Below are 27388 nucleotides of genomic sequence, written 5' to 3' on the forward strand. Positions count from 1 at the left end.
CCCTATGTCTCCTGTTTTCCCATGTCTGTCTGTCTCTGAGTGTATGTATGTGGTGTGTATGTGTGTATTCCTTCTTTGGTACTCTCTGGCTCCTTCCTGAATGCGGCTCCTTTACCTCACCTGCCCAGCCTGCACATCTGCCCTCCATCAACTCAACAATATATCTACTCCAGTTCGTCTACCTTCTGCCTTGCCAGCCATCCTCATTTTGCTTTATTCCTACAAAAAAAACCCCTGTTTATATTATTTAATTCATTGTCTGTGTCTGTGTTTGAGTCCACCTTTATTGATAGTTATATATTATGCATTGTTGACCAACTAGCACTGTTGTGAAGGAGTACATATTAGGTCATGCAAATGACTCAACGCCCTTATGAAGGCAAACAACACAAAAATAACCCCATGCTGAATAGGACAGTCAGTGTATTGTTCCTGATCCGGTCTACTCTGCAGTGCAACTGATAAACTGATCCATGGGTGTGCAAGTTGTGCTGTGACCCAAGTCTATTTTGACTAACAGAACATTTGACTAGTAGAGCATTTGTCATATTATGTGTATGTGGTATTAACATATGTTCCAAATCTTTTTACCCGCCTCTATCCACTCATTTGAGTTTGGAACATTAAAATATTGTTTCCTCTTCTGAAAAAAAAGTGTCTAAAGTGACAGCAGTACTGATATCACCTCAGAGAAATTTCAGCCTCAGCTACATACTGATTATATCCTAAAACCAGACCAGACCAGACCTGTAACTCTTTTTAAGATATAAAATCATAGTCTGGCTGTTACAGGAACAAACCTTTTTTTTTTTTTAGGATACTGCACAAGAATTTAAAATCCTTCTCCTCACTTATAAAGGCCTCAGTGGTCAGGCTCCATCATATCTTAAAGATTATCCCACTAGAACACTTTGTTCCCAGAATGTAGGCTTACTTGTGCTCTTGAGCTCCTCTTTCCTCCTCTCCTTCTCCATTTGTATGCATTCAAGTATCATTAACGCATGTTACTAACATGGCTTCTTCCCCGGAGTTTTTGTGCGTTCTCATCTCACAGGTTCCTTTGGATGCTTGACACTAACACCTACTATTATTATTATTAGTCATACCTCTATTATTATTATCATTGTTATTGTTATTATTGTTGGTATTGTGTGTCTCTCTGTCGCTCTCTCCTCTCTCTCCCTCCCTCTTTCTCTCTCAACCCAACCAGTCAATGCAGATGGTTCTGCTTGAGATTTCTTCCTGTTAAAGGGGAGTTTTTCCTTGCCATTGGCACCAAGTGCTTGCTCATGGGGCAAATGTTGGGTCTCTGTAAAACAAAGAGTACAGTCTAGACATGCTCCATGTGAAAAGTGCCCTGAGATAACTTCTGTTGTGATTTGGTGCTATATAAATAAAATTGAATTGAATTGAATTGAAATTGAAATGGACTACGTTTTAGTCACATCACAAAAGTGGTTCAGTCACAGGTGTAGATTTGGGTATAAATGGTAGGTCAAGTGTTGCTGAATTTTCCCTATCAGTCAGTTATTACATTTAATTAAAGGTATTGTTTGCTAGTTTGTGACTGTTGCACAGATAGGCAAAAATATCTCCCAAAAGCAAATTAAGACATCAGTTACTTTTAAAAGAAGAACCAAATAGCCGGTGACAGCTGTGTTTATATATGATATTTTAAATATCAATTTTAGTCTCACATTTATAGTACCAGTCAGAAGTTTGGACACACTTTCTTATTCAAGTGAAATGTGTCAAAACTAACAGATGTAGAGGAATGACAGACTGCAAAAAACACAGAAACAATCATGATGATGAATGATAACTCTGCAGGTCATTTTTATTATCCTTTATAAACAGGTATACGGTTTATACCCACCTCTGAGCAGGGCAATATCAATCAATCAATTTTTATTTATATAGCGCCATATCACAACAAAAGTCATCTCAAGGCACTTTTCACATAGAGCAGGTCAAGACCATACTCTCTTAATTTACAGAGACAATATACCTCTGTGAAAATAGATACACAGATATGCATCAGTGCACAATTGACAGAGTAAGCTGCAGCCAATCATGTTTCAGTCTGTCACATAGTCTGTGTGCACAGGAGCCTTTTGCTCCCGACTTTAGTCATGGTAGCAACTCCTCCCTGGCAAAATAAGTATTCCCGTAAAAAAGTAATATATGTGTGTAATATATGAATAAATGTTCCTGCCTTACTGCCTTATTCCACAACCCACCAGTTTCATGGGAAGGCAAAATAGATAGTGGAAAACTGATCGGACCACACACCAAATGCAAATATATAGGAAACAAACCAGGGCACATGATTTCTCTCTGTGGAAAAGAAAAAGACCCGACAACAATGACACTTGACAGTTACAAGCTAGAGGGGGAAAGGGTAGTGTAGTTGGTCATGATGGAGCTATTTAACTATTCTATATAAGCCACTGTTGTGTAGCTTACATAAGCACATATAACACTGTGGAATTTGAGACAGCGACCGGCAATGAGAAGTGTCATGACATTATTCCTGCAGCCTGTAAAGTTTATTATACTAGCACCACCTTGTGGTGATTTGACATAAAAGCAAAACCTACAGTGGCCTGTGCTTTGATTGATGGATTGAGTCATGACATTATTTGGTTTGGAGTCAGCAAGAAATTATCCATGTGGTAATAAGCACCTCTACAATATTTCCTTGGCATTTCTGCCAAAGAGGGCCTTTGCTTGTAAGTTTTGACATTTTTCTTACATTTTGTGCAGATTTTTAATAAGTAAAAATGAATGTTTGTGTTTGAAAACAAATTTTAATATTTAACAAATACTTTAGCCTCTGAACCTTTTGTAAACAACTTTGTGTTCACTACAGTTTTACAAGAAAGAGGAGAGAACTGCAATGACAACTCAGTAAAAAGACTTTCCCTGAACAGTGAGCATTTGGTCGACCAAATGTACAAGAGAACACATTCACACACAAGGGTATGAAAATGTCCTCTAGGATGAGTGATCTGAACATTAATCACAATGTGAAACAGTGCTGGGAGAAGCTGAAAAAGCTCAAGCAAAATTAAAGTAAGACCACAATAGGAGAAGCAGCCTCATTAAATCAACTGCACAAAATGATTTGTTCATGTCATCACAGTGAGACAAAGCCTAATGTTTCTTTATTTATTTATTTATTTTGCTTCTTTTCAATGTGTTTTCCTCAAGTCGAAGGCTGAAGCAACCAGATGCCTTCAAAGAGACTTTCAAAATTGACTTCTGTCTGTTCATGGTTAGCTTGCCCTGTTGCTGAGCCAACAAACCTCCCACACTGCCCCTTGATTGGTTAATATTTATTGTTTTTTGCACCTGTGTGTTGCCTCTCTTGCACGTTTTTATCTTTCACAATGATATTTTTGCACATAAATAAACAAAAAAAACAATAATGTGTTTCAGATCTTGTAAAGCTAAAAGTCTAGCATTAAAAGATTTCAACTAAAATTGAAAGTACATGAACTATTTGCTAAATATAATCAAATATCAGAACTAAGGGTAATCATTATAGGCTGGTCAGGTGTTAAACATATATATTCTAATATTTTTACAATATTCTGAGCAAGAAGTGGCTATAGGCTTGAAGTCAGCAATGCCAAAATTTCACCTATGCCCTATATATAAAGCACAACTCCTACCCCCATACCTGTAACCAATTTACAACTATATCACATCAAATCAAGTTTATTTATAATTTATAAACAACCAGAGATGACCAAAGTGCTGTCCAATAAAATAACATAAATAAAATTAAAGCTGCAAGCAGCGTTAAACGGGCCCTCGCCCCCTTGCGTACGTCGGGGCGCAGCGCAGTCGAAGGGCTTCTGTCACGGGCATGTAGATGTTTTCAGACCTGGGCTGTTTTCAGACAGGGCAGGAAGGAGTTAAGCATCACTTCCTTTCTCCACTGTTTTGCCTGCTGCTGGGGCTGCTTTGCTGCAATTTCGTAGGGGGCACTATTCAGCCAGTTCGCATCACTGATGGAATATTGTCATGTAGACGTGTTCAGGCTGGGACTCTTATCAAACATGTAAAGTTTGGTGTAGATTGGAGCATGTACAATAAAGTTATAGCATCTTCCTCTGTCATGTTGAAACATCAAATCTCAACGGTGTGAGGATGAGAATTTTCTGCAGGGTGAGACATTTCTGTCTTGCTCACCCATGTCATAACAATTATGCAAGTTTTGGGCCCTATACTGTAATTTCAATTAATAAATTGAAAACTTTTGATGAGTTTGTGTGTAAAAGTAATTTTCATCAAGTCTATTTTTAGAAAAGTAAAGACTTTTAACCCACATGACCTGGTAAAAGTTTGATTGAAATGTGTACTGTCAGGTGTGTAGAGACAATAAGTAACTGCAGCTGGACACAGAAAAATACTCATATATTTGAATGGAGGGTGTGAGCGAACCACTTGGTGCTCGGGCCCTAATAAACGAAAAACTTCAGTACAGAGCTACAAAATTTAGTTATGATTTTATTTTTCTGCAGCACTTTATCACTAAACAGTCACCCTCACTCCATTTTTTCCCTTCCCCTCATAGGTCATCCCCACTACTGATTATACATATAAGACCTATAATTATTGTAAAATAAATGATAATAACCCTAAACTTCATACAAAATTTGTATATAATGTACTGTATGTATATAGACCTTTCTGCTGTATCCTATAAAACTGAGCTACATTCAACTGTCACACCCTTCCCCCGCATTCCTTCCCTCCTTCTCCCTGTCAGATTGAGAGCAGGATTTCAGAGCAGTCTTCTAGTGGAAAAATCTTCATAAATCCCATGACTTTGGCCAAATCTTACATTAAAAACCACATAATAGTAGGAATTTTCGTTGCAAATCCGCTTCAGAGTCTCAGGGCAGTGGGTTAATTACTTAAGCCATGCAGGCTGCTTTTAACAGCGCACAGCAGTGTCAGATGCTTCAACTCGGGTGACAGTGGCACCAGATTTCATTTCAACAATTCACACAGAGCTCAATTCACAAGTTTAAACAAACACATATAAGTATTACCAAGCATCACGGCAGCCAAATTCTATCATGTTATCACCATAACTGGCAGCCAACACGTGAAACATCCAGTTCAGCTATAACAGCTAATAAGTTCATGCTAATGGGCTAACAGTTAACATAACGGCTAATGCTAACAGCTAGCGTCAGTTAAAAACAAAGCAAATTGCAAATCACAACTGTGAGAATAATAACCCTATTATTCTCACCATCATCTCACAGTAAATACCAGCAAACATTGACTAGGTTTCAAATCATTTTCTGGACTTTTCTAGCACTTTTAAGCAACCATCTTTAAAGCTAACATTGTTTGTTTTTGTTTGAGCAGCAGGGACAGTTGGTTTGTTTTGGCCTCACACAGGGCACCATAAAAGTAGGAGTATTAGTACTTTATTAATTAATTACCTCATTATTAGGAGCACCAACTCCTTTTTGGTTAAGATTTATTAGTGCCAGAAGAAAGCACTAACTCTTTTTCAGTTTAATCAATGAATGAGTCTCAATACCGTAAGTTCTTGTCCCAAACAGTGACATCTATTTACTGCAGCTCAAAGAAACAACTAACCACTTTTAGGTTAAAGGTCTTGAGGATACATGATAAAGTATAAGATAATATACAGAAAAAATGAAAAATAAAGTAAAATAAATAAATAAATAATAATAACAATAATTACTTCAAAACTAATATACTGTACGTGGATTTACGAGACTTAAACGCACAATGTGTAATTTCCTAGGTGTCTCTCAATCAAAACAATAACAAAAGATGGAGTTTGATGAAAGTGTGAAGTAGTGTGGGATCATGGGAGTGGTTGTCTTCATTGTTAAATGAGCTTCTTCGGGTTAGGATTACTCCAGTGTTCATCGTTCAGGATGTTTTTACCAGGAGCCGAATTATCCACAGAGGTCTCCTCCTCTCCAAAAGAAACAGACTTGGGAATTAAAAATGCTAAAAAAAAAACCACTGAATAAAGCACTTTCACGTTAAAAATCAGTGTTTCTCTGACACTGTTCAGCGGGCACAGGACGTCCAGTAGGGGCTGCTAGCTGAGCTGCTGCTAACGTTTGGTCAGCTTGTTTCTCTGATTTGCCAAATAATGTATTTGTATTCAGGCACACCCCTAGTGCTTATCCATATACGATTAAAGTTAACACTTGTGTGATTAGATTAAACCTTCAGAAACATATTCAAATATAAATTCAACACAATTCTTATTTCATAAAATAAAAACATTCAATATGACTATGAATCCAGGCAAGTCTATCTCTTCTTCTTAGGAATCAATATTCCTTGTCTTTATTTCATTAAATATTTTGAGATACAGATAATAGTTATACACACATATTATAGTACAGGTTATGGTTTATGTCAAACAGTGTAAATCTACAAATTTTCCAGTTAAATAAAAGGATCAAACCAAGCAAGAGATCTTAGAAAATCTATTCTGTTTTATATACAGTCAACAAGTACAATCTGGCCATACAGAATCCAGTTAAGTGGTTTGAGTTGGTATACATTAAAGCCTCTCCTTAAAGATATACAGTCACAGTTCAGTACTGACTTTCACTTCTGTAGCATATGAAAAAAAATCTGCATCTGCTCTTCCTTTGAGAAAATGATGGTATCCAAATGTATACATAACCTTGAATTACACATTATTCCTCAGAGCAGAATTTCATATAATGTGAAATTTGTTTCCAGTCTCAACTACTAACAATAATGGTTTTCAATCAAATCATTAAATATTATCAAAACATCAGTGTTGTGTTTTATAAGCTTCACTAAACTGCCCAGGAACTATAGTCTCATACAAAGCAAACACTAAGATGTGGCTGTAAATGGAGCTGCATAGTACATGTGTGAGTTGCTGTTTCCTTCTTCTTGGTCCGTCTTCACAGTCTGAAATGGAGAGATGACAGAGAGACTGGATTCACACACCAACTAAACACAAGTTTTATCTCACTATTTTACAGTTGGAAGTGTCCAAACTTGGCATTTCTGACACAAAATAAGGTAACATTTGAATCATGAGAAATGTTGTTGCTGCTAATCTTTTAAAATCTGTATGTGTCCTGATTTATTCAACATGAAATTATGCTAAAAGATTTATAGGTTTTAAAAGTTTAACATGGTGGATAAATAATGATATATAACAATATATTTTTAGCCACTTTAGCATGGATCTAGGGCTAGCAATTGGCCAGTCCAAACTAGTCCAGACTGAGATATCTCAACAACTATTGAATGGATTGCGGTAAAATTTGGTACAGATGTTTGTAGTCCCCAGAGGATGAATATAAGTGACTTTGGTGATCAGCTGACCTGCCATCTAGCGTCATTATCAGGTGAAGGTTTTTTTGATTTGATTTATTGATTGGGACGGCGTGCAGTTTTAAACATTGAAGATGCACTGCACCGGAGTTAGCTCGAAGCTGATTTGCATCTGTAGTCCCCCACAATCAAAACATACAACAGCACAACAACAAACAGTACAAAGCAAAAAAAACAAACAAAAAAAAAAACAAAAACAGAAAAACCCAATAGAAAACACACAGAATACACCATACAAAATACAAAGCTACACACAACAGCACATCACATACACCCAAAATGTCAATTAGAAATGAATAATGTGGTCACACAGCTGATTGGTCTTTAGTACATGTTTTAGTTTGGCCATGAATGTATTGATAGAACTGCAGTTCTTCATATCATCAGATAAGGCATTCCACTGAGTTGTGGCTTTCACAGAGAAAGCTGACTGCCCAATTGCAGTGCGAAGAAATGGTACGGTACAATCTTGTATAGAGGATATTATAGAGGATCTAATAGAACTTACTGAGTGAGTGTGCACAAAGTCACATAGTGGAGGAGGGGCCAAACCACTTAAAATTTTATAAACTAGGCACAAATTTGAGAATAATCTAAAATTGTCAAAGCTCAGTAAATTGTATTTCTCCAGTACCCTACAGTGATGGAAATGCATTGGCTTTTTGTTCAGACTTTTTAGAGTTTGTTTGTATAAGGACTCAAGAGGTTTTATGGCTGTTTCTCCAGCCTGCCCCCAACATGTGATGCAATAAGACATATGGGAAAGAATCATAGAGTGCGTAAATATCTTGGCTGTGTCGAAAGAGAGACAGTTTCTAATACGTTTAAAATTTGCTAAGTTGTACTTTATGGTTTTAACATGTTTCTTGAAGTTCAAATTTGGATCCAGTATCACACCAAGATATTTAAAATCAGTAACTATGTCAATTTTTTTTTACCTTGAAATAAATGAAAATATCAGCATTAGAAGGTTGTACCATAGTTTTAGAGAAAAACATACCTTCTGTCTTGTTTACATTTAGACTCAGACATGATTGATCAAGCCAATGATCAAATATGAAATTAAATATATCAAAATCTACTGGATGGATTGGCACTTAATCTAGTACAGGCATTCATGATGGTTCCTAATAACTTTGGAGATCTCCTGCCTTTTTCTCTAGTGCCACCATGAGGTTGAGTTGTTGTGGTTTTGAGTGAGATGTCTATTATTGGATTGATTGCCATGAAATGTAGTATAGGCATTTACCCAAATGATTAATTTTAATAATATTGGTAACATTGACTTAACTTTGCATCTAGATTCATCAGCATGTCAGAATCAAAATTTTGGTGACCTTTTGACTTTTCATATTGCACCAACAACAGGTCAAAATTTCTAATTTTCCAGTGCTTTGGTTTCTGACAAAATACTTACCACCAGCCTCAGCTGTACTTGGTGTTTAGTGCTAATTTGTAAATATTACCCTAATAGATGGTGAACATGTTTAACATTTCACGTGCTTAACAACAGCATGTTAGCATGCTGACGTTAGCATTCAGCAAAACACAGCTGTACAGCATGACTACACAGCTAGCATGACTGCAGACTCTTGTTTAAACATGAACAGGTTTCCAGTGTGATCTTTAACAGTCCAACTATGTAAAGTAGCATAACAAAACAGATTTAGACATGAGATATTCTTTCTTGTGTTCTGATGAAGATATAAAACTGACAACCTGACTAATAAAATGACACCCACTTGTCTCGTCTTGCTACAGATTAGAAGCAGTCATCTTTTTAAGTCATCTTTGAGTCTTACTCTACTTACTGTCTTTAATGTGATGCTTAAAATGTTGTATAATAGAAGATACAGCAAATGCATGGACACAAGTAAACGGGAGACTATTAATCACATAATATAAGACTGACCTCTGTCTTCATTTGTCTTTTGTGTAGGTGGTTGAATTCAACTTCTTCTTGCTCCCATTTTGTCCTTTTGATTTTGTCTGAGGGTAGAAGCAAACAGAGTTATGAAATGTTTTCTTCATTTTTATTGTTTAATTCTAGATAGACATATTTTGTAAACTTACCATTATGAGCTTTATCATTTCCTCTCTAACCTGTTAACAATAACCAGAATATGTTACATTCATATATTAGTCAGATGGTAAATACTAAATATAATTACTGAGCAACATTTTTGTGCCCTAGTGCCTTTTTTGATGGCCCCCTGGCATCACATGCCTCCTACTACACAGGTAAGAATTTCACCACCAAGTCATTGATGCAGTATTATGGTTCTGTTTATTGTAAAGCAAGTTGAAAACACTGCATTGGCCACCACGGTGTGAAACTGAACATCTGCTCATTGATAAAATGACAAACCTACCTTCTCCTCTGTTAAACAGCCCATTAGCAAAATGAAAAGGCCCTGCAAAACAGCAAGTGTAATCGGTTTCAAACTCTGTTTTTATGCAGATGCTTTTGTTTGAAAAAAAACCCCCAAATATATATAACACATTTTATACCATTACTCCTCTCAATTCCTTTCATATTCAACTTTCATTCTGCATTAGCAATTTGCAATCAATGACAACATTTTTTTACCAATGCACGAAGTAATTTGACACAAGTCAGTGAAAACTACAGGAAGGGTGTGGAGGTCAGGGCAGGGTTTAAATGTTTCCCCTTGTCACAGGTGGCCCAACACTTTTAAATATCTATTTAACTATGATCGTTCCTTTACTTTAAGTGTTAGTTGACTAGCCATTGGTGACATTTATAGTACAATATCAACCAGGGATGCATCGATCAGATTGTTATTATATTCATTAAGTCACGACAGGCTGCCTCATGTTATCTTAAACAAAAATGATTCCAATGAAATCTAGGCAGTGAGGTTTACAGATTTTAAATTTGGGAAAAAGCAAGCACTGGTATCAGATGGGGAATCGGGAGATGCTGGAATCTGAATTAGTATTGGCAAAGAAAAAGTTGGATTGGTGCATCCCTAATATCAACATTCTGTTTGGTGTGTGGGTTGCTTTCAAATTACCTGGAAGGAATTGAGGATGGTGAAACTGTATCGAGCAACTTTTATCATGGGATCCTTTTCATCCAATATGAAATCAAAGAGGCCAATGACCCATGTTACTCCAAAGACAGGGGTTAGACAGACTGCCACTTTGAGGATACTTTTGACCGTCTTCTTGTCATCTGCCTTGCTGCTATCAGGTACCGAGGACTTCAACAGAGTAAGAATGACAACCACCATGGAAAAGAGATTTGTCAAAATAACAGTTCCCACAGGGAGGATGAAAGCATGTAAGGATCCCTCCAAGGGTTTTTTAAAAAGTAGCCAACATTTTTTCTTATCATGGTAGGGCTTGTCAGTGCATTTGTAATACACATAGCTGGATCCCACTATTAGGATTGGGCAAACATAGCCCACAATGCTGGAGAAGAGCATGAAGGCTCTTTTCCTCACTGGGCTGAAGACAAAGATAAGCTGGTGGACGAGTATGCCACTCAAGCACAGCATCCAGCAGAACATGGCCAAGAAAAAGAGGTGTTTGCATATGGTCAAAACAAGACACCAGGTGTCACTGAGAATGTCAGGGTCGGAAGTGGCCAAGAAACTACTGTCACCGAGCAAGAGGAACAAAGCAATGTTAACCATGGCTGTGTGACGGAAATGTGAAAGGTTTGTCTTGACCACAGCTGACCAAACCAGAGCCTCAATGATGAGGAAGATCAGCAAGGCGCAAATAGACACACACAGGCCCACAACTGAAATTATATGTAGGATTTCATCATATTCGTCACTCTTGGACATGAGGAAAGAGAATATACTCAAGTGGTTGCACACGCAGAGTGTGTGGTTTCCGTCACTAATGTTGAAAAAGCATCCTTCATCCGACCACTCCCTCATTGTGGTGTTCCAGAAGACGCACAAAGGTTTAATTCCCTCTTCGCTGGGGAAGTTCATTCTAATTTCTAAAGATGAATCATAGTTGTCTTCCAGTGTGACTGATAATAAGAGGCTGGTAGTAATTTTTTCCTGGAAGTTGTTGTTCAATTTATCTGTTAGATTTTTCACAGCAACAGTTCTCATTTTTCCGTGGGTCTTGTTCAGATTCACATCAATGTCAAACACACTACAGCTGCTACCTGAGCAGAATTTAAGGTCTAGATTTGGACTGTTGAATTCATTGGTCATGTTAACCTTGATATTCTTCACCAGATCTTGCACAGATAGAAGGTAATTTGATGACAAGTTCTGTTTAACAGACGTGTTGTACATATCCCAGGTCTTGTTCAACATGTTGCTTGCTGCATTGACAAAATCCTGAAATAGAAGAATGGAAAAAAAGAGAAAAATCAGTGTTATGGTATATTTTATTGGTACAGGCCAATATTCAATTGAATTTTTCATCAGCCCAGGCAAGGTAGCCAAGTTGTCCAACACTTGCAGTTTCCAAACTCATGCTGGACTCGCTGAGAATCACCTCCAGTCGGTAGATTTCAGGAGAATCTAGCTAAATGGATCTGAAGCTAGTTCAAGAGGTACTAACTGGAGCAGATTCTCAGCACATCCACAAGTCCATTCACCTTAAACTTACCATTAGACAAATTTCACAACCTTATATGGACCAGAGTGAATTTGTTACTTTGGTGAAAGAAAACAGACACATGGTCTGACAAACAGCCACAATTGGGCCACTGATTTTCTTAGCTCATATAAGATTAATTCATTCTTTAAATGTGTAATGTGTCAATGATGTACAATTTTAGAGGGCATAGAGCTTTATGAAAACTTCACCAGTATTCATTTGTAAGTGCACATTTGAAACATAACCCATAAAACCGAAACTACACATTTAAACAAAAATAAGGTCTGACTTCTTTCCAAAGCTTTCAACCAAATCGCCGAGCCTTCCAAAGTGGATGGTGTTGCTCAGTTGTCATTGAGATGGTTTAGTTGTCATTTGACCTAAGTATGAAATTTCTGTCACGTGATAACAAAGGAGATCGATCAAACTGCACTCCAGTTTTCCTCTCTGGGCATGTATTGTTCTTTTCAGTTTCTATTCTTGTGTGGTAACAACTAAACCATCTCCATGACAACTGAGCAACTCCCAACCTGCCAAAACTCCTGATTTTCACGGGAGTCTCCCTATTTTTGACTCTCTCTCCTGCTGTGCCCCCGTTTGGTAATTTCTCCCATTAATCTCTTGATTTCATAGTGATACAAATCAAAGGGATGTTTCTCAGTTTCTGTGTGGGATATGTGTTGTGGTACCTTAACCAGTGCACTAGTCCCAACTTCATCAAACCACCTGTTCAACAAGCATAAACATGTAGAAAAGCATATTTCCACCTGCTTTGCCCGCAGTGTCCCACATGCTTTTCTACATGTTTATGCTTGTTGAACAGGTGGTTTGCGATAGTCTTGTTGCACTTACACTAATGAGCAGAGTTGTCGCCAACTCTTTCACTTCATCCATTAACCCCCCCCCACCCCCCGAAAAAAACATCCTGTCTTTTTAAACCTAAATGTTGGAAACAACAAGGAAGGCAGACCTTGTGTTAATCTTTTTTTTATACTGCTGTGTCCAAGGTCAAGAATGAAACTTAAAGTTCATAACTGCACATGTATTACAGTAAATGTAAAAGTAATTGACAAGGGCTTACAGGTATGACACTGTCTTGTAAGGCAATATTTACTGATGCACTGGACATAACACTTAAAATGTTGATGGAGGCGCCAAGGTCGGCCATAATGCTACTTGAATTGGTTGAATCAGCCATAGAGCTGTTCTGAAGTCCTGCAAATATATCCATGGCCACCTTCTGAGTAGCCCCTAGTCCCTTCTGGAAGTGCTACAAAAACAAACAAACAAACAAAAATCAGTGTACAAAAGCACACAAATTAATTAATGCATACAAGTAAAATATACCTACACCCACTAAAATGTTATTAATTTTAGAATAGTGCCATGTGAATAACTAATTTTTGATTAAAAAAAAAAAAAAGTCAGATTGAACCTTATAATCCTAAAGTCACACAGTGCTATGAGCTTAAATGCTATACTCACATCTGCTGATTTTGTAACTTTTTTCAACTCTTGATCAACGCAGTAGAAAAACACGTCCTGCCAGATAACGCCATTACAAGTACGTGACTTATAGCCGACCCTGCCCTCTTCACATGTTCGGTTAATCACTGTGTCTCCAGATGGAGTGTTTGGCCAAAACTCATCCTTTTCACAAAATGTTTCACCGTCTTGGAGAAAAATGTAGGGAATCATTGGTTGATGTAAGAGAAGCAAATCCAAATAAATGTAAATATAAACAAAGTAAAATTTTGAATTAATGAGACTCTTGGAAATCATCATGTCAAAGCATAGAAATTTACAATTCTTTACAGAATCACGTACTGTAGATTACTGGTATATCCACGTGTGCACTTTTATTTTGATTAACTGTGTTTTTAAAAGTGACAGTCACGTATTGTGAGGCGTTGGATTTCTGGCAACTGATATTAGCTGTGAAAGAGTAGACCAGGTAATCCCCATCAGCTGTAGAAAAAGAGAGATATTAGTTTCAGTGTTATTTTTGTTGGTTGTGGATTTTACATACATTTTGCAGGAATATTGTGAATTTCAATTTGTGTTTATGTTTCAGTTTAAGTAGGGCTGTTTTGTACTACAGCTGACAGAAAGAAGGAAGGAGGGAGGATCGATAGATTTGGGAGATAGTGAAGTTTTGTCTTACATGTATTCACTAGATTATTTTTCCCTTCACCCCTGTAGCTCCACCAAACATCAAAGCTCTCTGTGCTGTTTAAGATGGTGGCAGTGACATTCACGTTAGCATTCTCACTGTCCTCCATATCCGAACAGTCCACAGCAAGAGGATTGATTCTCAGGGTGATCTCATCAGGCAGGAATGACACTCTCAGCTGTTTCTTGGCTGTATGCCTGACTGACCCATTAGTGAATCCACACTCATATATACCTGCAGGGAACATGTAGATAATTCACACTGGATGAAATTGGGCCATACTGAACACAAATTTGTAATCAAAGCAGAAAAATTAATAATAATAATAGGTGAAAACAAGTGCTGCAAAAGTGCCAGTGCCAAATTGGAAAAATTTGTGGCCACATGCCTAAAAACTGCTGTGTCGCATTTTGCACATCAAGCAATAAAAACACCCTGCTTACTTCCCCAAAGAGCGAAGGACAGTAAAAGAAGAGATCTGTGGCTTCAGGTTAGTTAATGGTATTAAAGTCAACAGTTGTAATTTTAAAAGTCATAATAGTGAATGTTGATAGTACACTGAAAGGGCAGTACATAGAACATACTGAAAAAACAAGGAAATCCCAATTTAGCTTGTAACAGCTAGCTCGCCATAGGTATCAAGTAAAATGTCTTCATCTGCCTGTTCCCTGAAGTGATTTTATGTCAAGATTATCGTCATAATAATCCAAATTCAAAGTGTGTCCAAATACTGCATTAACCTCTGCCCAGATGAAGTTGTGACCTGACATGCTGCGATAAGTGTATTTTCTCATTTACAGCGTTTTTGTGTTAGGGACTGTTTGTTATTTATGGGGGGGGGGGGGGGGGGGGGGGGGGGGTGCAAAACAGAGGGAGCAAATAATTTTTTAAGCACTGGGAAGGGAGTTATGTTTTTTGATTAGGGGAGGGACATGCATCTTTAAATGGTTGCATTTGTATTTATTTTAAATACGTTTTTCTTTTCAAAATATGTGTTTTACCGCTGTATGGTGACAGTTATTGTAGCCAGCAGATACTCCAGATCCGCCGCCAAAATTTCAGCGAGGTTAACATCACCATGACTACATGTTCCGTACAAACACAAACAAGTCAAAGAAGATTAATGAGATAGGTTTTCATAAAATAATATTGTGAACATTACTGTCCATGCTAGCAGTTATTTGTCAGCTAGGAAAGCTACCATGGCTTTTGCCCTGTAGGCCAACATTGTCGTTTGTTTTGTCAACTGACAGTTACGTGGTTGCTGCTGCTGGTTGACAGATTACAGAGAGGTTACATTCCATTTAAATACATAGTTTAAACAGTTTTCCAGGCCTTCGTCATTACGTTTTGAGCGTAGCACCGGCGCACTGAAATGGGGCAGACACAATTGCAAGTTTCTCGCAAATCCCACAGTTGTTTACACGCTACTCAGATCTGCTAGTTACTTTAGCTCAGCTGTTAGTGATGACACTCATCAACCCATATTTCTTTCATTTTTTCTATATAATGATGCAGATTGTTGGTCGGCAACAACATAATTGTTTGCTTGACTGGCTATAGGATTTGGGATCCTAATACCTAAAAAGCAATACGGTTTCTAATTTTATGCTATTAAACTGGCAAAGACCTTGAAATTTGCTTTTACCACCAGTCAAATTAGAGGGACTGCTTTCACCCAAAAAAGGGGTGGGGCATGACACAAGGGAAAAGTACGTGGATGTGCTGCTTTCATCTCTACTGATTTCTTAGCAAAAAGGATTTAAATTTCAGTTAGACTTAAATTTAAGCAAGATTTTGTAAATGTGAAATCACTGTACTTGCCTTCCCACAAGATTGTCACCCCCTGGAGTTTAACAGACACACAAGACTTGTATTCCTGTGTGGCACATCTTTCATTCAGTTTCACCACAGTGCCATTGTTGAGCTCAAAGCGCTCGTGCTTCGTGCTCATGTTCCAGCCAGCGCTGTCCGTCTCCTCCTCTAAAGTGCATTTCAGTATGGGGCTGGACAAGTACTTTGTTGTTTCTGGGGCCTCTATGGTGACCATTCCTGTGTGGAAAAGGTAATATTAATACATAGTGACATAGTAGGCTAGGAGTAGGAGGTACAGCTTGTCATATGTAGCGATGTCATTAAGTCCATTAGTCCCTAGATTCATCTGTCTGTTCAAGAGAGCAGCTCTTTCCATTTTATCAGTTTATCTTAATTTAATATGCAGATTATCAGGAAACGTTTTGATTACATTCATGCTTCAAAGGGACTAAATGCCATGGCCTTGAATTATTATTTCCACAACTGATAAAGCTTAGACAAAACCAAGATCATCAGTCGATTGTTCGTTCATCTTACTTGTTACCACTTATGATTGTTCGAGTGAGTTGCAAGAAGATGCTGTTCACTGCAGTTCACAGTAACCCAGGTCTTTTTGCAATAAGCATGGTTCAGACAAAAATGGAGAGACATTAGAAATTAGCTTTTGATTATGCACCAGATGCACTTGTCCCTGTGTTGACAGTGTCGGTTTTAAGACCAGAAATTCAGAGTCAGAGTGCAAAACAGAAAGCAGCAGATATTAGTCTATAGAGAGCATGCACTACAGCAGCTAAGAAATAATTACAGAGTCAAGGGTCATCATGATCCAAATGAACGCCAAAAAACAGTAATATATTTTTACTGACCTACAGTGTCGACCCAAATTACAGCTCCAAAATACGTTTCCAGCTGAGTCACTATGCTTTGAAGTCTAGAAGTCTCAACTTTGACGCCGACAGCTGCCTCAAAATCAACAATGCTGTTTCCTGGCCTTTAAGATTTTGGAGAGGATCAATGAAAGATAACTGGTTAAAAACATAGAAAGTATCTGTATGTGATAAAAGTAATAGGAGATATGCAACTGAAATGTTTACAACATGAGACTGCTGCCTTCAAATACAATATTCGAATTGACATACATTTCATAAATGTCTCAGTGTTATTTTTATCATAGTGAAAACATTATTTGCAAGCACTGGTCACCAGTCTCTGATCTATCTGTCAAATTATGGCACATGCCAGGTGTTGATTGGTCGGTGAGTCCTGAATGATGTGTATTTACTACTAATGTGCAACAGTAAATATGTTTTGAAAGAAATGCAAAGCCGCATGGATTACATTTTTTCTTAAACATAATTAATGTATCTCCTAAGTTGCAAAATGTTCATACTAATGGTATCTACGTAACATTCACTGACAACATATTTCATTTGCTTTCCCTACAGTATCTGCTCGTAGCAACTAAAGCATGATTTATGTTTTCATAGTGATGTTTGGGCGAGTCAAAGCGCTTGGTTAAGGTTATGCAAAGATTGTGGTCTCATAAATTTAAATATTTAAAATAGTGAAAGCTGACTTGCGGCACAAGACAGGACCTGTTTTTCAATGTTTAAAAACACAATCTTTCCTTAAAGATCCCCTCCAGAAAAGTTTTAAGATGTATATAAAATACTCTACTTAGAATAATAATTTGTGTCTGATATAGTTTTTCCACAAAAAAGTCCTTAAAATTATGTCTCCTCCTTCTACCTCATTAAAAAATCCAGAAGTATAAAAATGCAAGTATTTTTAATTTCAGAGGTTGAACTATTGGAGGGAGACTTTAACCATAAATCTAAACTATTTCTGAGTATCTAAGGTGGTTATGTCATTTGATTTGATTTATTGAACAGGACAGTGTGCAGTATTAGCATAAATGATGCACTGCACCAGAGTTAGCTTGAAGCTAATTTGCATCTGTAGTCCATTACAATCAAAACATACAACAGCACAACAACAAACAGTACAAAGCAAACCCCCCCCCCCCACTCCCCCCCCACCCCTCATTTTTTCCTTTAGACTCTTCTCTTATTTCCTTTTTTAATAAAATCTCTGTATATGCAAAAAATAAATGACACTTCAAAATAATAAATCAATAAGTTTGCAAAGTACAATACCTCTGACGAGTTACTTTCAGGAACTCAAAGCCATTCAGTTCTTTAAAGGCAGTTTCAAGCTTTAAAAAGAAAGAACATTAAATCATTTACATTTGAATGTTTGTAATGACAGTAGAAATGTGAATATAAACATAGAGTTATTACAAAAACTAAATATCAAACATCTTCAGGAATATATGTCTATAAATTTGAGATGAGAAGCAGACATACCTTTGTTGTTTTGGATGAATCCCAGGTGGATTTCGACAGCATAACTGATCCATTGATTTTAACTGTGTTGATTGCAAACATTATTGTTACTGTCAGTTCTGATATCACAAGTATGTGTACGCACGAGTCAATGTCTCCTGTTGGTTGCTATTTTCCGCTTGGACCTGACTTCAAAAAAACCTTCTCAGGATTTCATCGTGGAATACCTTTATTCATGATTAGTTCTTTCATTTTTTTATACAAAAACGTTTAAATGGCTGTCAGCGGACGTGCTAAAATGACATCCTCTCCACAAAGGATAAACATGCAGGCAGAAGCTGCTTCATATTCATGTTTTTTTAATTTTTATTTACTCTGTAGTCTACTTTGACATACTGTATGAGGTAACTTTTTTATTCAGATTCTTTGGTTGGGAAACTTCATAGCACTGAGTTTTTAACAGTTTAACAAAGGGGTTATTATTGAGTCACATAACTTAATAAATTTGTCTTATTGATGCTTGACATGAGCGAAGCATCATCCCACCTCATGAGAATTCATCTAGCTCTCCACGAGAGATGAGAGTTGCATATGTGCAGCGTTTGCAACCACCATTTGTCTGAAACGCAACAAGCACAAGAGGACAGAAACGATGCAGATATAACGCTGTTATGTGAGTTTGTTGAAGGAGTTTTTTCTCATGTTAGCAAATATGTTCTGTAACGTTCCTGTTGATGAGAGGTGATTTAGAGCATCTGGGCTCCTCACATAAGTGGAAACTGGAGAGAAGTGAATCACAAGTAATTAAAAGGTTTACAGTTTCAAATAATTAGATTATCTATAACCATTTTTCTCAGTTTTGTTTATCCTAATAAAATGTTGTTGCATGTCAGTATCAACACAGTGTGTTTCTACTTATGTTTTTGAAATGGTAGCCTATACTCTTCTGTTTATTGTCTTAAGAGTGTATTACACTGTCTTACGGCTAAGTGCACAATATAATAGTCTGCTTTCTCGGGACGTGTTGGGGGGATGATCAGACAGCGGTCATACATCGTAATGTTTGTTGGGATATTGTTCACAACACAAGAATAAAAAATACAAAACTCTAATAACACAGTAGTATAACTATCAAGTTACAGCCATCCTTATTCCACTTGGTCATACAAATTTACGAAATTCAATAAATGATCACCAGAAAGTAGCGGTACAAATTGTACAAAGGCAAATGAAAATTCATCACGCATCTGGACTGTTACCTTGGACTTTGGCAATGCAGAGTGGTGTGATGTGCGACACCTTTTGTGTGCATGTAGATTCACTGCAACATTTTTCAGTGTAGCACACATCATTGCTCCAAGTGTATCCATCAGAGCAGTTGCAATTGGATTGATTTCCAACGATCAGGCACTCTGGAGAGAGAAACACAGGTGCTGAGATTTCTGGTTTTCCTAAACTCTAAGATGTAGCATCCCCAATGTCTTCTTATAGCTGAAACATGGATTTGTTTCATATTACAACCGTGTGGTTTATGCTGAGCTGTGTTGCATGTCCCCTTCCTCCATCCCTTCCCCCCTCACTGTATTAAAGAACTGTTTGGAATGATAAACCTAGAAACAAGAAATGGTTCCAGGAATATACCTGAAATCAATCCACTGTCTAAAAGGGTCACATCGTGGGGAGTGCTGTTGGTATCTTTCACTTGCATGTCAGTTGAATTCAAAGCTGACAGGATGGTCTCGGCTTCCAGTGTGACATTACTCTCCACCATCAGCTCACCATTGTTTGCATCGTCTACAACAACAGGAGATATTTTAACATGTTATTTTTTTTAAGCTGAAAAGGGATTGCATGCAAGAGCACCTTTCATTTTGTCATTAGAGATGCTACAAATCAAATATACTCAGTTCAGTATGCAACATATCAAACCATGGTGGACAAAAGGTTTCCCCTGTTTCCCTTATTGTACTATCAATGCTGAAGGTCTGTTTGCCTACATAATATGCAGCTGAAGTGACATTATACAGGAACAGATTAACCATCAGTCAACTGTGACTGTCTCTTGGAAATGTGACATAAATGTCATTTCGCACTGTAACTATACATTAAACCTACAGTACATGTTACATTACAGTATATCACTTAAGAATTATATGATGTCATGAAGAAGCTACTATGTTCATATATTATAATTGTAATTGGGGGTATATATATGGTAAAAATATTGTAAAAATATATTCATCTATACATTACTATGTATAGATGTACATACATCTATATACAATACATTTAAAATAGCTGATGTCAAATAGGAAAGAAGGAAATGACTGAACATGCATAAATACGGTGTATACATTACATACGTATAGTGGACATGTAGGATAGTATATTCAGAAAATGGAAAGATGTTTCCTTGTTGTTGTTGTCATTTGCTCTTTCTGCAAGGACCTGCAATTCAAGATCAAACAGACAACAGAATTAATCTTTCTGTCATGGGTGTGACAATCTTGAGTCGAATTAAAATATAAAAATTTCATTCTAAAACACTTTTGAATAGAACAAAACAAACATGTAACGTTCAAGATTGTGTGCATTAGAATACAATTTATTAAAATTATATTAAAAATAGCATTAGAAAAGAAGAATACATGCAAAAATAAAAATTTAAAAAAAAACATTTAAAAATCCAGAATCTATCAATATGCAAATCTTGCTAATTTCAAAAGTTTGGGCTGCTGGACACAAGATGTCTCCTATACTGGAGGCTTCAATTTTCCACATCACACTTGTTTGAGATGAGATATTGAATCACGATAGGACCATGCTGTAAACTCAGATTTAAGGTGACTAAAGAGAAACTTTCCCCCTTTCAGCAGATGAACATGAAAACAGCCTTCTAATGTCAAACATTGCACATACAGTACCAGTCAAAAGTTTGGATAAAAGGGAATGGGAATGTCCTTCCAAACTTTAGACTGGTACTGTAGAGAAAAAAAATGATATTAGAAATGTACTCTTGGAGAAATTACTATATTATAGTAACTATATTATAGTAATTTCTATTTTGATGATCGTTAACTCAGTGTAGAAGTGTGTTCAACTGATCAGTTTTGTCTCTAAAGAACATGATGCACTGTTGATCCTGTGTATTGACCTTTATATGATGTAATCACATAGTTCTATTTTTAAGTAAAATGTCTTGCCAAGATGTCTCACATCTTGTTTAAGTAGGCAAATTGTGATCTTTGGAAAGGGGAACAAAATGCAAGAACTGGAAGCTGTACAAGACAGGCATGACACCATATATTGAATTGTTATTATTATTATTACTAATATTATTATTAAAATTACATGCACCAAGGGTTTCACATCAAGAAAGACATAAAAGACATAAAATGAACATAAAAGCATGTAAATGTATATGAAAATAGAATACATAATAATAATAATAAAATAATAATAAAAATGAAGTTAAAACATAGAATGTATAAAATCAAGTAAAATTCAAGATTTTAAAAGAAGTGCAGAAATGCCATAGTGCATAAGTACAAAGCAGACTGAGACAAAAGCCAGTTAAAGGCTAAAGTGAAGAGATAAGTTTTTAGCTTTCTTTTTAAAATTTTCAACGAGCTGGCTTCCCTGATATCTATTGGTAGTGTGTTCCACAGTTTAGGGGCGTGACTGACAAAAGCTGCATCTCTGATTTTCTTTCAGTTGCTATTGGGAATCTCCAATAAACCTGCAGCAGATGATAGCAGTGTTCTTTGAAGGCAGATAGTTAACAAGGATTTGATTATTGATTATCTTGCAGGAAACAGGTGTCTGCAGACAGAGAAGTATGACTGCGCACAAGGTGCCTGTGTTAACAGTTGTGTTGGGTGGAGGCTGAAAGTATAGAATGATTCTGTGAACTGTTCAATGGGCTCCTCTTGCTGCAGAGCTCAGGGAGCCCATATGCATATGCTTCAGGAATTTATTAAAGGCAGTTGAACTGCAAAAGAATACTATGTCTCTAGTATTTATGTGCCTTTATCACCTAACAAGACAAGCTGATACAGTGGAAACCGCTTATAGTGGTCATGGTTACAGTGATCCACCGCTTATATGGATCAAAAAGCTCGGGACAGAATCATTCCTATACAAATGCTGTTTACATAATTTACTTATAGTAATCAAGTAGTCCGCTTACAGTGTTCATTTTGGGTCTTTTCATACAGGAAAACATATGGTTATCATATGGTTAAAATTATGGTAATTCTATTTTCTTTTTACCTTACTCCCATAGTAGTATTTAGCGGCTGTGGCACCATTATCAGGTGTTGTGGTGCACCTCCGCAGGTTTGTGTGGAGGTGCGGGGTGTGGGTGTTTATTTGTAACCAATCAGAAAATAATGTTTTATCCTTCTCATTCACCTATTTTCTTGCAAACACCGCTTGCTCTCCTCATCCACTTTCTAGCTCGCTTGACCACTGCATCGCTCCTGGTGCGCGTTTTTTAAAATGAGCCAGGAAGCTGTCAGCAAAGCCTAACTTTACTTCTAACATTATCAAACGAAGAGAAGTGTCCTCCCCTCTTCCTAGTTATGTTTTTGTCTTCCCTCATGGCAGGGTTGTACAACGTTACAGGTTGCATTTCTCAAGTTGATTCTGGTACAACTTTCTTTCAGCAGCCCCCACCCCTACAGCCTAAACGCACAATGCTGCCAGCTGGTGACCTGAGGCTGGTGCTGCGTGCACATTGAAATCATGATGGGAAAAAGGAAAGGAAAAAGTAATTTTCTCTCAATAAAAAACATAGTCTCCTTGAAGCTTATGACAAACTGCCAAAAATGAGCCAACAAGATGCAGCAGCAAAACAAGCATTTGAAACACTGTTCAGTAAATAGCAAAGTTGCCCGTTTCGTTACTTTATATTCATGTAATAAATATGCAAATGTCAATTAAATGGAAATCCGCATGAGAAATTAAGAAAATGAAAAAAAAAACGGTTATAATAATCATCTTCTTATAGTGATCAATTTGACCCGGACGAAAGTCATCACTATAATCGGTTTCCACTGTATTTCAGTTGCAGTACTGTACATCATTGTGCACAGTGAAGTCCAAACATTCAAGTGAAGTAACAATAAAAACATTTTTGAGTGGGGAATTTTAAACAAGATCCTGTTAAAATAATAGCTATAACACTGCCCAGCAATATGTTACTGATTAAACTGAGAAGCATCATTACCTGACAGTAGATGTACAGAGCTCCAATCAGAAACTTAAAGACCCTGGAATCCATTGTATTTCTAGTGGGAAAAAGATATCAGATTAACCAACAGTAGCATCAACTTAGGACCAAAAATACTGATGTATACAAAATACACACACTCACAAATGCACATAAAGTAAATGTACTTGCACTCATTTGAAATCCCCAAATCATTTCAAGGGTTTACATAATGTTCTCCCTTATGCAGATGACAGAACTCTTTCTAGATAGGCAACATTTCAAATTAAAAGTATTCTTGTGTATAAAAGTCTGTGCTCTTTAAACATTTTTAAAGATATATCAGCGTCACAAGTCTTAAATCACCACTCACAAAGGACTTTTAGTTTAAGCTTATTTAAAGGTGCAGTGTGTAGAATTTAGTGGAGTCTAGCAGAAAGGACTTGGCAGAAATGGAATGTAATATTCATAAATATGTTTTCATTAGTGTATAATCACCTGAAAATAAGAATAATTGTTATTTTGTTACCTTAGTATGAGCCCTTTATGTCTACCTAGAGAGTGGGTCCTCTTCCACGGAGGCTGCCATGTTGCACCGCCATGTTCTACAGTAGCCCAGAAAGGACAAACTAAACACTGGCTCCAGAAGGGGCCTTTCGCATTTTTCGCAAATTTTCAGAGCCACCATAGGTTCTCCTAGACACTTGGAAGGAGAGGGGGAGGGAGGGTGTATTCAGTTGGTTGCCATCTGAAACCTCACCACAATATGCCACTAAATTCTACACACTGGACCTTTAAAGCAACACTTTAATGTAACGATTGGGTTGTAGTATGCATCGCAGCCTCTAGGGACTTCTACCAGACCTATAGACTTCTAGCTTGTTGGTTTAATGGTGGTAAACTAGCACAAGGCCCCTCTCCTGTGGAACCATCTTCCAGATTCGGTCCAGAGGGCAGACACCCTCTCTACGTTTAAGAGAAGGCTTAAAACTTTCTTTTTTATTAAAGCTTATAGTTAGCGCCGGATAGGCTTGCCTTGGTTCAGCTCTTAGTTATGCTGCTATAGGCCTAAACTGCTGGGGGACTTCCCATGATGCACCTATCTTCTCCACCTCCTCTCCATCTGTACGCATTCATGTACCATTAATGCATGGTACCAACTTGGCTTCTTCCCCAGAGTTTTTGTGCTTTCTCATCTCACAGGAAAATCCGGGGTCAGAGTTGTGGGCCATGGCTGCAGAGATGGTGTGGGGATGGTGGCGTGGTCCTGTGGGTGTCCTGCCTTGACACCTTCTCCTGCCATTATTGCTATTATTACTAGTCATATCTCTATTATTATTATCATTGTTATTGTTATTATTGTCGTTATTATGCTTCTCTGTGTCTCTCTCCCTCTCCTCTCCCTCTTTCTTTCTTTCTCAACCCAACCGGTCAAGGCAGATGGCTGCCCAACTGCCCGGTTCTGCTTGAGGTTTCTTCCCGTTAAAGGGTAGTTTTTCCTTGCCACTCTCGCCAAGTGCTTGCTCATGGGGGAATTGTTGGGTCTCTGTAAATTTAAGAGTATGGTTTAGACCTGCCATAAGAATAAAAATTGAATTGAACTGAACTGTGGGTGTTAACACCACCCACTTTACATTTGACTATGAGTCAGACAATGGTGAATCTACACTGATTATTATAGCACTGTTTTCATTAAACTCTTATCAGCATCTACCTGTTTTTCCTTCCAAAGTATTCAAAGCCATCTTTTAGCTAGTTTCATTTACATAACTTTGCATTTGTACTATTTATACAAAGAATGAGTTGGTGGTTTTCACTGTTTGTCCTAACAGTGCACTATTCACTCCTGTCCACATATGAGGTAGTTTATACCCACAATGGTCAAGGGCTTGTTAAGGTGCTACAGATTACGCCTAACTAATTTTCTTGTTGAGGTATTGTTACACTGTAACAATATATTATTATAAGAATAAATAAATAATAATAATAATACTTCTTAAGCTTATAATGTTAATTTCTGTTGAGATTGGCAGAGGAGTTAATAGGGAGGTTTTTTTTAAAGCCATAGTCTGTGGTTCTGATATTTTGAATTGCAAAATGACCTTGGAGTTAATTTAACACTTCTCTTTTCAACAAAAACAAAACAATAAAACTGTCACATAAGCTCCCAAAAGTAGACTTTAAAGCTCAAAATCAATATATTGCTGGTGTTTAATTATGAAGCAAATCGCTCATGTTCGGGATTAGATACATTAAATCTGTTTACATTCATTATTGTATTTTCTAGGAAGAAAAAACACTTTTCATACCCTCTGTACAACCTGGTGCATTTCTTGGTGAAGAATAATTTTCCCCAATAAAAGTAAGAGTCAATCACCCATTCACTTACACTTACTTCTTCACAGTCAAGTCACTTAATCATGTAAATTGACAAAAATCTCCATGCAGTCCACCTTGATGATAACCCAAAATATTGTATTAGCTGTCTGTTCAATAGCTCCTGTTAGCAAAATACTGGCTGGACTGCTCTTGATCACAGGAGTATCATGTACAATTTTGCACTGAATGGTACAACACTGTCATTTTAACATGAAAGGTTGAAGGATTCTAACACAATAATATTCAGGGTGCTCATATTTAAACAAGACTCAGTCAGTTTAGACTTAAGACGATATATGACTTTGTAGAGGAAGTAAGGGAGTGGTTGTTACAACATTTAATATTAAGTCAGTCATATGTTTTTTAAGGTGTTACACTAAAACCTTAATATAAGGAATGAATCTGTCTACAGTAAAGCTAAGTGCTTGTAAAATCAAGCACCTGTTTAGATCCTATTTTTTCAAAAACAATAAAAATACATTAATAAAAGGCTCTCACCTTGGCTTCACACACAGCACTGTACAGAAAGCAGATGATTACCCCATCAACCTGGTTGCAATTACCAAACACGGATCCGACTGTACTTCATATCTATGAGGTGCGCATCAGAATTAGAGTCAAAGTAAGTGAGCACATCCGTCAGAAAGACTCGGTCAGACTGGAAAAGAGGTGTGCAAGTGTGTGTATTAAAGGTGGTGATGGTGAAGTTGGGGAGGTGTTATGCGGGAGACTGATGTCCTGGGTTTGTGATGCAAGACCATTTGCATATCTCCACACCAGCTGGATTGATCAGCATATGTAAAGAGCCTCTCAACTTTACCTATAACCTAATGCTGAGGGTAATCATAACACAGGTAGCCTATCTTCAGAAACATAGACAGATCTGGGTAAGATTTAACAAGATAAGTAGGTAATGGAATAAATAGATAACAAAAGTATTAATCAATGTGGGTTTTTCGCAGCAGCAAAAGTACAGTGATAGGAGAAGGAAATTAGACTCTGAGTACAAAAGTAGAATATAAAATGAAGATCAGAAAACAGGCAACAGTGAAAGGATTAAACTACAGTGTGTAAGCTATAGACTGTCACCTTTGAAGAAATGCATGTTAAAGTATTTTTTAAGTAAAATATATTAAACACTTCCTATTTTAGAGAACAAAGCCAACCAGAGAGAAACAAACAATCAATGACTTCCCTGGTCATTTAAATATGTCTCAACTTAAGTCACGCCACACATCAGGTCACAGTCAGGCAGAGAAAAACACATGGAAGGCAGAAAAGTTGTTTGTAGATGATGTAATGATCCTTGTAGGCTTTGAGCTCTGGTACAAACAGCTGTGTCTATAAGAAGGTCTATACTGTTCTAGTGTCTTTTCAATGAACAATAATACAGAATACATATTGCATATATTTTTAAGAGGGCCAATCAGAAAAGTTACAGGGAAACGCCTCTGCCTTTTCATATTTCAGGAG

The 27388-nt window shown here is 37.2% G+C and overlaps 1 protein-coding gene across 1 annotated transcript; it reads right to left on the reverse strand.

Moving 5' to 3' along the window:
- Positions 1–6490: 6490 nt before the first annotated feature.
- On the reverse strand, positions 6491–26584 carry LOC122965655 (adhesion G-protein coupled receptor F3-like). Its single transcript, XM_044329809.1, has 18 exons — positions 26414–26584; positions 23555–23615; positions 20688–20772; positions 19966–20118; positions 19584–19736; positions 18346–18407; positions 18136–18194; positions 16846–16970; positions 15989–16216; positions 14156–14416; positions 13819–13959; positions 13477–13664; positions 13073–13261; positions 10434–11726; positions 9768–9809; positions 9469–9498; positions 9308–9384; positions 6491–6963 (listed from the first exon to the last, which is right to left on the reverse strand). Exons 2-17 carry the CDS (start codon positions 23606–23608, stop codon positions 9316–9318), a joined length of 3132 nt encoding a protein of 1043 aa, XP_044185744.1. The 5' UTR covers positions 23609–23615; positions 26414–26584; the 3' UTR covers positions 6491–6963; positions 9308–9315.
- Positions 26585–27388: the final 804 nt, after the last annotated feature.

The sequence above is a fragment of the Thunnus albacares genome, chromosome 16 (assembly GCF_914725855.1).
Source record: "Thunnus albacares chromosome 16, fThuAlb1.1, whole genome shotgun sequence".
NCBI lineage: Eukaryota > Metazoa > Chordata > Actinopteri > Scombriformes > Scombridae > Thunnus > Thunnus albacares.

Bases quoted from the DNA above. Each gene is read 5' to 3' on its own strand.
- LOC122965655 (XM_044329809.1), bottom strand. From the start codon at position 23,608: ATGGATTCCAGGGTCTTTAAGTTTCTGATTGGAGCTCTGTACATCTAC. The intron at 13,960-14,155 runs GTAAGACAAAAC...CTTTTTCTACAG, and splicing joins AAATAATCTAGTGAATACAT to CTGATGGGGATTACCTGGTC. The intron at 11,727-13,072 runs GTAAGCCCTTGT...CTTCTATTTCAG, and splicing joins TACAAGACAGTGTCATACCT to GATTTTGTCAATGCAGCAAG.